Genomic DNA, 10,772 nt, shown 5'->3' on the forward strand with positions numbered 1-10,772 from the left:
TTTGCAGTTCATTTGAAAAAAAAAAAATGGTTTGAACTAGATTCAATATTTACTAGATTACAATATTTAATTTAAGACTGTCAAATGGACCCTTTTCACCAAAAAAGCCATGATAGTGTTTTCTCTGACTTTCCAAAAGAGGGAGGAAATAGACATTTTGATCGCAATGGTTGGAAGAGAGAAGAATGTCAAATTTGCTGTCACTTCCTCAGCCATTGTATTAGAAACGCAGCAGCATTAACTGGTTTTCTGAAATGTAATGCCAGTGTAACAAAGTATAGTGTTATAAACTAACTTTACATTTTTTTTTAAATATGTAAAGATATACAGAACTTTACTGTTTATGTTAATAACTGTGGAAGTGCATCATGTGCAAAGGGTCCATTGTACAGACAGAACATTCACTCCATTGATATCACAGCAGTTTTACGTGAACTGATTTGATGCTTTGACATCCACGTTCACCTGCATGAAACATGGCAACATTAAGAATCTGAAGCTCTCTTCTATGGATCGCTGCTTTAGATGTTCTCATGCATAAAAATGTTATGTTAGAGTTGTGTTTTCCCACCCACCGATGCCTGATCACAGCACAAACACATGTGAGCGCTATTGTGTTTTGTGTTTCAAACAAATATAAGATGCCACGTCCCAATTTTCTTGTCCAAGCAGTTGGAGGCGGAGGACACTCCAAAGAAAATGGATGGTAAGGATGTTCTGGAAGCTTGGGACTCGCTGGCAAACGACTGCAAGGTAGCAAGGCTCTGTGGCAGCAGACAGTGTGTAGTGCAAATCACCGTTGTCCTCTAATAGTCAAACGTTTTTTTATTTTTATTTTTTTTCACAGAAGGTTGTTTGGTGTCTTAACTGCATGCAACTACACAGACGTAGAAAGTCTAGCTTAGTAAAAAATGCCAATTAAATAGAGCATGTTAGGAAATGCACAGTTATTTGTTATTTAGGATATAGTTGCATACAGCTAATGCATGGTGTTAATGTAGCTTTCACCGCATGTCATTTCAGTTTCACGGTGTCTTAGATTTCATTCTTCATTTGCACATTTCTAACACTGTGTTATCAAAATAATTGCTGACAGTGTCACTTCTTTAGTTTTAACACTTATTGTGGTTATAATTTAGGTTTAACCAGTGTTGGGGAATGTTACTTTTAAAAGAAATGTTACCCTATTTTTTTTTTTTTTACTCCTAATAAAAGTAACAGTTACATTTTTATAGTGGGAGAGTAATGTTAGTTTTGCATTATTTTGGATAAAGTGTGTGGGTAAGTGAAAGATATAGATTAATAAAGGTTCTCAGTTTTAGTAGGTTAATATTTCTCTACAGTATAAATACCCCCAACACTTGGCTTTAACAGTTTTTCTTCTTTTCTATAAATGACTGCATTCATTTCTATTGTGTTGCATTTACAGTAGTGTATTTAACTTATTCCATCAGCGTAAATGATATTTGCATCATTGTTTGTGGTGTGTTGTGTAAATCTCTGTGTGTTGCAATATGTTTTTTTTGTGGTTTTTTGTTGAGATTGACTGATAATTGGTTTGGATGATATATTTCTTCTCTCCTGTATCAATATAAATCGTATATAGCCTGTATCACTTCATTTAATATATTGTTTGGATAAACTTATACATTTTTAAATGTGTATCCTAATAATCAGAGAGCAAAGTTACAAAACAATTTGCATTAATATAATGACATAACATGCATTTTTTTGATTATTGTGTTGAAAAGCAGAAATTGAAACTTTTAAAAATATTATTAGTAAAATTGTAAGATTTACAGTATTTCTGCATTTTAGTTATCAGGCACTTGAAAAAACAAAAATAATCTGTATCAGTCAATCTCGCATTCTTATCGCTGTTCTCTAATGTTTTGTTGTTGTTTTTGTATCACGTAAGCTTACAGCTGCATCGATGAGCTGTCAAGTGTTTGCCCTTTTTTGTGTTTGTAGTCTTATATTTTAATACCTTAAGCCTGAACTGACACTGATTTGTCTAGTTATTATTTTGACACCAGTTTTTACAGCAATGCCAGCATACTGTTTATATATTTCGCTGTGTCTGTCCTGTGTGTGTTTGTGTGCCCACTGGTCTCACATCAGTCCGGGGGTGAATATCCCAACCCCTCTGTGTTTTCATGTTGCCTTCTCTCCTCTGTCCCTGAGCTGTGACCTCTGACCCTCAGGTAATGAGCGTTGTGTGTTGAATGATTTCAGGATGAGTTGTCTGATCTCAGCCAGGGAGGCTCAAAGTCTGTCACTCCCATGTCCACCACGGCCTCAGATCTGGCCCTGGACTCGCACAGAGAGGATGGAGAGGGGTTCTGGAAGAACACAGAGGTTCAGGCTGTTCCAGGGACCAGGAGCGTCTCTGCGGGTTAGACACTCTTTCACTGTGCATGGAAAGCGTTACAGCTTTAAATGACTCTAAAATTGCACAATATTACTCAGATAGCACTTCATTTAGTGCTGTACTACCATTCAGAAGTTTGGGGTCGGTAAGATTGTTCTTATGCTCAGTGAGGCTACATTTATTTGATCAAAAATACAGTAAAATATAATAATTTTGAAATCTTTACCGGTCACCTTCAAACACTTAATGCATCTCTGCTGAACCTATTATGCTTTTTGACTTTGACTACTTTGTTGTCAAAGTGTATAAGTGGAAAAGACCAATTTCACCCACTCGTACGTATTGCAGATCACATTTTAAATTATGATAAATATGCAATTGTCCATTTTGATTATTCAGGTTTGGCTGATAATGAGAAGTCAGATGTTCAGGCCATTATTGAGTCCACACCAGAGCTGGACATGGACCTCGGATATAAAGGTTCAAGGTAACCAATGTGCCATAAATCAAGCACTGTGTCTAAAATGTTTGAATGTGTCTATGATGCCCAGAAATACTGTTTAGGTTTAATAGGATTCTTTAAACTGAACTGAGTAACTGCAGTTTTACTCTCTCATATTAAAGTATCAGTTCCTAAATGATGTATTGAGTGCTGTAACCTGCTTGTTGGTGATGTGTTGAAGACCCCGACCCGAGGGATTGAGAACATGGCGTTCGACCGAAATACAGAGTCTCTCTTTGAAGAAGTGTCGTCAGCAGGCACAGGTTTGATTGGAGACGTGGATGAAGGAGCAGATCTGTTGGGTACGTTAGTTAGTGTTCATTTTCAGATAGAGTGAAGTGAAAAACATATTACACAAACATAAAACAGTTGTACTTCAGCATGATTTTTATTAACATCAAAGGAATAGTCCACCCAAAAATTTGCTGAGAATTTACTCACTCTTAGGTCATCCAAGATGAAGATGAGTTTGTTTCTTCTTCAGAACTGATTTGGAGAAATGTAGCTTTACATCACTTGCTCACTAATAGATGCTTTGCAGTGAATGGGTGCCGTCAGAATGAGAGTCCAAACAGTTGATAAAAACATCACAATAATCCACAAGTAATCCACAAGAGCGTCTCTGCAGGTTAGACACTCTTTCACTGTTTTCACTCTGACGGCACCCATTCACTGCAGACAATCTATTAGTGAGCAAGTGACGTAAAGCTACATTTCTCCAAATCTCCAGAACTATTCCTTTAAATATGTGCCATTTGCCATCATAATGAGATGAGCTCTGTGATGGTGGCACAGTCCCAGGATGCTCTGTTCTGCATGTTGAACTGACCCAGATTTCTCTCTCCATGCCCTCTTTTCCTGTTCTTCCCTCTAACTGCAGTGGAGTACTCCGGTGTGTATGACATCCTTGCTTCTTTCTCTCAGAGAATCTTTGCTTGTGTTTCAATTAGCATCATTTTTGTATCTGAATCTTTCATTCGTTCCTCACACTTCTCCATACTTTCCTCTTTAAATGTATCATACAGTAGCAAATAGTGACAACCTTGTGGCAGCAACATGATATGAACTTTTCCCACTACTATAGTATGATGTAGCGCAGAATGATAGTGTTAAGGCCTGTTCACACCAAGGACAATAACTATAAAGATAATGATAAAGATATAGTTCTAAAAATCTTTCTCAATATTAAAGAATAGCAAAGTGAACACCGCAGCTATAACGATAAAGACACAGGGAAATTATATCGTTGGAATCACTTTCACAATGATTTTTTTTTCAAATGTAGTTAAGAAATATAACAGTTTCTAAAGTTAAGCTACGCACTTCAAAGTAATAATTTCATTGATTTAATCCTGTCAAATCTTTTATATAAAAAATAAATACAGTAAAAACAGTAATATTGTGAAATGTTATTGCAATTTATAAAAACTGCTTTCTGTTTTAGTAAGTTTTAAAATGCAGTTTATTCCTTTAAATTAATTTAATTGTGATAATTTTTTTTAGGATTCTTTGTTAAAGAAAGTTCAAAAGAACATCTTTTATTTGAAATGAAAATCTTCTGTAACATGATAAATGTCTTTACTGTCACTTAAATTTGTCCATGCTAAGTAAAAGTAATTTATATATATATATATACTGTAAAAAATGATTGTGATTTTAACAGTAAAAGACGGAAAAAAGCTACAGTAAAAAACTGGTTAACAGGAAGTTTCCATACTACATACGGTGAATAAATTTAATTACATTTAATGTAATTTTACAGTAAAATACTGTTAAAAATATGGTTTTTGGAAGTGAAAAAAAAGTCATTGTATAATTTACAGTGAAAAACCGTAAATTGACACTCCCAGAATTCCCTGCATGACACTTCATATTTAGTTTTTTTGTTAAAATTACATGTTTCTTCTTAGTTTTGTTCTTATCAGTTGTGTACATTAGAGTTTATTTTTATATCTGAAGTTGTTAAATTAATGTTTATTGCATTATTTCAGTATCATGTGTGTCACCATGATGGGGTTTAGTGTTTGTGTGAATGACACAAAAGCTGTTTGTGATGAGCTTCGGTTCATCATGTGACTTTCTCTTCACCACCAGTTTTTGGTGGTTATCAGTGCATTACAATGGTTCAAAACAGATATTAATACTTCAGTATGTTGGTTTATTAACATTACACCAGTTAATGAAATACTGTATTTTAATGTGAATTTAAGTTAAGTCTGTAAAACCTAAAATGTTGCTACCATATTTTTTACGGTGAAGTTCTGGCTGCCGGTATTTTACCGTAAATGTCACAGATTTTTTTTACAGTGATATAAAAATATTGATCAGTTGATGTGATGGAACATGCTCCAACAAGATAATCTAATGAAACAATGTGCATTACATGTTTTAAATATTGAACCTTTCAATTCAGTCACAAAGGCATCGTCACTTAGAAATAATATTGAGACTCCCCAAAATCATTTTTATACCATACCCCAAAATTACTTTTTGTACTTCAGTTTTTATTGAATCTTTTCACAAATTGAAGCCTGGTTTCTCCTCCTACACTCATTGTTAGTAGCCACCTTGTAGGTCACATTAGTCGTAATATTAACTAAGTAAGCTTGGCACAGATTCTGTGTGGGCCTAGTTTTCGCTGATCTGAATGTGGTTGATCTGTCAGCGGTCTCGCCACTCTTTCCAGCATCTCTTGGTTTTTCTGTGACATGTTAACTCTCACCTCACAGCTGTCCATTCCTGTTTCACTCTCCATGTGTCTGTCTCTCTGTCGAACACACGCAGTGCATGTGCTTTCACACCCTAGTCTGTCCGGTAACATCATTCACGTGGCCTGTCTAACCTGAAAACACAGGGCATTAAAAACTCATCTCCAACCTTTTGACGATCTCACTCAATTTTGGCTTTTGTCATCAGTTTGCCTCGGCTGTACTGTAATTAGAGCAGTTTGTGTTGTATTCTGCAGGCATGGGTCGTGAGGTGGAGAATCTCATTCAGGAAAATGTGCAGTTGCTTGAGACAAAGTAAGTAATATTGTAGCTTTTTAAAGTTTATTTGCTGTGGTACGTTGCTTTGTTGTTGACTCCGCATTGTTTGTGTGCGCAGAAATGCGTTGAACGTGGTGAAGAACGATCTGATCGCTCGTGTGGACGAGCTCTCCTGTGAGAAGGATGTTCTTCAGGGGGAGCTGGATGCGGTTTTGCAGGCCAAAGCCAAACTAGAGGAGAAAAACAAGGAGCTGGAGGAGGAACTCAAAAAGTGAGTCATTGTTTCATCCGAATAATACAAAAACGCCAAAGGGCTGCATTCATATGCAGTTTTTCAAGATCTAGTTATCATGTGGTAGTAGCCAAATTTTAGGATAAATCAAACATGAAATATTCAGTAGCCACTGGTGGTTTATCACATTAATGTGCGTCTTTTTCACAAGAAGCTATTGCTGCATGGACTGTGTAATTAAATGTGTAACTAGACTGTACAATTGCACTGAAAATGCGGGACTTATAGAATATTTCATAACACAGAGTGAAAGCAGAGGCAGAGGTGATCAAACAGAACAATAATAAAGAAGAAGATGAGGTAAGTATTAATATTTAAGTATCGCAATAAATATAAGAGTCATTGAGATTAATACTATATACAATTCTTACTTTTATATACAGCAGGGATGCATTAAATTGATCAGAAATGAAAGTGCTTTAATTTATAATGTTATAAAAGATTTCCGTTTCAAATAAATGTTGTTCTTTCAAGTTTTCTGTTCATCAAAGAATCCTGATTTCAACTGTTCTCGACATTTAATAAGAAATATTTATTGAGCAGCAAATCAGCATCTTAGTATGATTTCTGAAGGATCATGTGACACTGAAGACTGGAGTAATGATGCTGAAAATTCAGCTTTGATCACAGGAATAAATTACTTCTTACAATATATTCGAATAGAAAAGTTATTTTAAATTGTGTTAATAGTTCACAGTATTATTGATTTTACTGTAGAGACTTACATTAGAAAAATCAAAATGGTGTATGTAACTTCGTCTCCCGTTCCGTTGGGTTCCCCAGAGCGATGTGCCCACAGCTCAGAGGAGGAGGTTCACGCGGGTGGAGATGGCTCGAGTCCTGATGGAGCGAAACCAGTACAAGGAGAGACTGATGGAGCTGCAGGAGGCCGTCAGGTGGACGGAAATGATCCGGTAAACAAAGCATATCTCCATCACGTTTGTAACAGTGATGTTACTGTTTATTTCTGCTGTCTTCTGTGTCTGACCAGACCATCTTTTTTATGCTCAGCTTGAGTTCTGTTCTCAAACTAATTGTTCATGAAAGTAGAGCAGCTTTTCTGTCTCTTAAACAAAAACCTCACTCTGCCACACGGAGACTGTCTGCTTGCTCTCGGCTCTTCTACAGTGATGTGTCTTGTTTTTCCACAGAGCTTCACGGGAAAACTCTGAAGGTGCAGAGAAGAAGAGGTCAAGCATCAGGCAGTTGTAAGACCCTTATCTCAAACTGTTAGTCACACAGATCACGCATGTGAGCTTGGCCTCTTCACACCTGTCTTTCTCTATGTCCTGTTTCAGCTTCAGTCGCCTGTTCAGTTCCTCCAGTTCATCAGCGTCCAGCAACACAACGAGAGGTTTACCCTCCAACGTCAAGTACAACCCACCCAGCATCATGAAAAAGAGCAACACCTTCTCTCAGTTCCCAAGAGAAAAGTCCAAAGCGTTCGACTTCCTCAAAGAAGAGTAACTCTTCTGTTTAACCTTTGATTAAAATATGTGCATCAAGAGAACCAAAATGTCTTTAAAATCAAACTCTGAAACTGATTAATATTAACATGAAATGCATATATTTGTATCAAGTATTATATGATTATCTGCATTTTATGATATGCATTTAGCATTGTTTTTTCACATATTTTGGTGTCAGGATGCACCTGTTGAAAGCCATGTAAATCTAGAATGTGAAGATATTCTTGTCTGTTAAATAATATGACACACTTCATCATGCTTTAATCCCCTCTTCACTTATTCTGGACTTCTTCCATCAGGGTGGACTCGAGTGGGTCTCTGTCCCGCCGGGAGCAGAAGCGTGCTCAATACCAGCACGTGAAAGCACACGTTCAGAAGGAGGACGGCAGGGTCACAGCACATGGCTGGAGTCTCCCCGGCAAATACAAGGCAAAATTAGATTTGATTTGATATTTTAGGTCCAGATTTATAATGTATTTATTAGTACAGCATTCAAGTAAATCACAGTGCTGTTATTATGTGCATATATATGTGTATATATATAATGATAATATTTTATTATTTATTTATATTTTATAAGTTCAGAATTATAATAATTCAAATCACAGTGCTACCTTTTTGTGGTCATTATTTATATATATATTTTATGTATCATGTATCATCACGACAGTTTAACATTTTTAAATTTTTTTTTGTTAAATTTTATTTTATTTTATGAATTCCAAATTTTCTGCTGATCTTTTTTTGTGTGTAATTGTACTGTAATCTAAACTATTTGAAAAACAGTGTAACATTTTATTTATTTTTGTTTTGTTATTTTACTTTGTTGTTAAATTTTAATTTGATTAATTCCATATTTTCTATTTTTTTTTTTGTAAAATATCTGTAATTGTACTGTTATCTTGCTCTTAAGAACTATTTGCAACAATGCAACATTATATTTTATTAATTCCACATTTTCTACTTTTAATAAAATTATTATTTATATCCTGTTCTTTATAGGTTGCTAATGGTGGCCATGCGGAGAACAAAATAAACCTACCTGTTCCTGTGTGTCTCAGGCCACTGGAGCAGAAAGATGCTTCTATGAAGGTGAAGAAAGATGAACGATTTAAAATCAGTAGTTTTGTTAAGAAAATACACTTACATTTATGAAGTCTCAGTCTATGTGAATTCGGCCTGTTGTCAGCCTCTGATATTTTGTCGCAGGTCCTGTGTGCAGCTGGAGTGAACCTCTCAGGAGGGCGGTCATGTGAGGGAAGCTCTGGGGTTTCTGGTGAAGAGTCAACGGTGGAGACAGACGCCTCCAAACAGAGGAAAGGCTCTCAGAGCAGCCTAGATCAGCTGGAGCAGGAACCTAAGGTAAAAGGTCATTTATAGAAGCCATATACATACAGAAAGGCACAGAGGCACAAACCTATAATTCAGAGAGAGGGTGCAAAATTGTCAAATAAAGATTTGTTTTGATGTAAGAAATCTTGACTAACAAAATAAAAAGCTACAAAAGTTGTCATTTAAACTAGATATTTAGGCTTGGATTCCCTTGAAAGAGTCATTGTGATGTACATAAATGGATCAGACCCTCGTGGAGACACGCACACCTCTGAAAACATTCATAGGTAACATTTCCAGTGTTGGTTCTTCATGCAGTGATATTGTTTGTGTTGACAGGAGCAGGAGCGGGAGCAGACGGTGCATGAGGAGATGTCCAGTCGCGTTTGGATCTGTACGAGCACTCACTCCTCCACAAAGGTGATGATCATGGATGTGACGCGACCCGATGACCTGCTGGACAGCTTCTACGTCTGTAACTCACGTGTGCTGTGCATCGCCAGCGTACCAGGTCAGCAGTGTACACCTCTCATAACAATAATCTCTCGCTTCATCTCTGTCACGTGTCTTTCAATCACACGCATAAATAGTTGATCATTATTAAACTGAACTAATATTAAATGGAGTAAATATAGACGATTGTTAACTTGTATGATTTGGCCAAAAACTACTAAATATTACAAAACTTATTCAATATCATAAAAACTTATATAAAAAAGTATTTATTAATACATTATATATATATATGTATATGTATATGTTGTATATATATATATGTATATGTATATGTGTGTATATGTATGTATATATGTACAGTACAGACCAAAAGTTTGGAAACATTACTATTTTTAATGTTTTTGAAAGAAGTCTCTTCTGCTCATCAAGCCTGCATTTATTTGATCAAAAATACAGAAAAAAAAGTAATATTGTGAAATATTATTACAATTTAAAATAATAGTTTTCTATTTGAATATACTTTAAAAAAATAATTTATTCCTGTGATGCAAAGCTGAATTTTCAGCATCATTACTCCAGCCTTCAGTGTCACATGTAACATCCAGTCTATCACATGATCATTTAGAAACCATTCTAATATTCTGATTTATTATGAGTGTTGGAAACAGTTCTGCTGTCTAATATATTTGATGAATAAAAGGTTAAAAAGAACTGCATTTATTCAAAATAAAAAAAAATTCTGATAATATATATTCTAATAATATATTTTTTTTACTATCACTTTTTATCAATTTAACACATCCTTGCTGAATAAAAGTATTGATTTTATTAAAAAAAAAGAAAGAAAAAAAAAATTACTGACCACAAATTACTGACCAGTAGTGTATATTATTATTACAAAATATTTATATTTTAAAAACATAGCTTCTTTTTTTTTTTTTACTTTTTATTCAAAGTATCCTAAAAAAGTATCACATGTTCTGAAAAAATATTAAGCAGCAGAACTGTTTCCAACTTTGATAATGAATCATCATATTAGAATGATTTCTAAAGGATCATGTGATAATGATCCTAAAAATTCAGCTTTGCATCACAGAAATAAATGATAATTTAAAGTATAATACATTTAAAAACAATTATTTTAAATTGTAATAATATATCACAATATTACTGTTTTTTCTGTATTTTTGATCAAATAAATGCAGGCTTGATGAGCAGAAGAGACTTCTTTCAAAAACATTAAAAATAGCAATGTTTCCAAACTTTTGGTCTGTACTGTATATATATATATATATGTATGTATATGTATATGTGTATATATATGTATGTATATATATATATATATATATATATATATATATAT

The 10,772-nt window shown here is 34.7% G+C and overlaps 1 protein-coding gene across 1 annotated transcript in view; it reads left to right on the forward strand.

Moving 5' to 3' along the window:
• LOC109073933 (C-Jun-amino-terminal kinase-interacting protein 4-like) overlaps window positions 1–10,772 on the forward strand; it is a 29,815-nt gene that overhangs the window by 8,478 nt on the left and 10,565 nt on the right. Inside the window, exons 6-21 of the mRNA XM_042730067.1 lie at window positions 673–753; window positions 2,236–2,395; window positions 2,771–2,858; window position 3,022; window positions 3,055–3,175; window positions 3,754–3,765; window positions 5,839–5,896; window positions 5,979–6,131; window positions 6,398–6,452; window positions 6,936–7,066; window positions 7,304–7,360; window positions 7,451–7,615; window positions 7,921–8,050; window positions 8,624–8,713; window positions 8,831–8,983; window positions 9,299–9,464. Of these exons, the coding sequence (XP_042586001.1) occupies window positions 673–753; window positions 2,236–2,395; window positions 2,771–2,858; window position 3,022; window positions 3,055–3,175; window positions 3,754–3,765; window positions 5,839–5,896; window positions 5,979–6,131; window positions 6,398–6,452; window positions 6,936–7,066; window positions 7,304–7,360; window positions 7,451–7,615; window positions 7,921–8,050; window positions 8,624–8,713; window positions 8,831–8,983; window positions 9,299–9,464 (1,621 nt within the window). The remainder of the gene's footprint in view (window positions 1–672; window positions 754–2,235; window positions 2,396–2,770; window positions 2,859–3,021; window positions 3,023–3,054; window positions 3,176–3,753; window positions 3,766–5,838; window positions 5,897–5,978; window positions 6,132–6,397; window positions 6,453–6,935; window positions 7,067–7,303; window positions 7,361–7,450; window positions 7,616–7,920; window positions 8,051–8,623; window positions 8,714–8,830; window positions 8,984–9,298; window positions 9,465–10,772) is intronic.

This window comes from Cyprinus carpio, chromosome A3, assembly GCF_018340385.1.
Source record: "Cyprinus carpio isolate SPL01 chromosome A3, ASM1834038v1, whole genome shotgun sequence".
Classification (NCBI taxonomy): domain Eukaryota; kingdom Metazoa; phylum Chordata; class Actinopteri; order Cypriniformes; family Cyprinidae; genus Cyprinus; species Cyprinus carpio.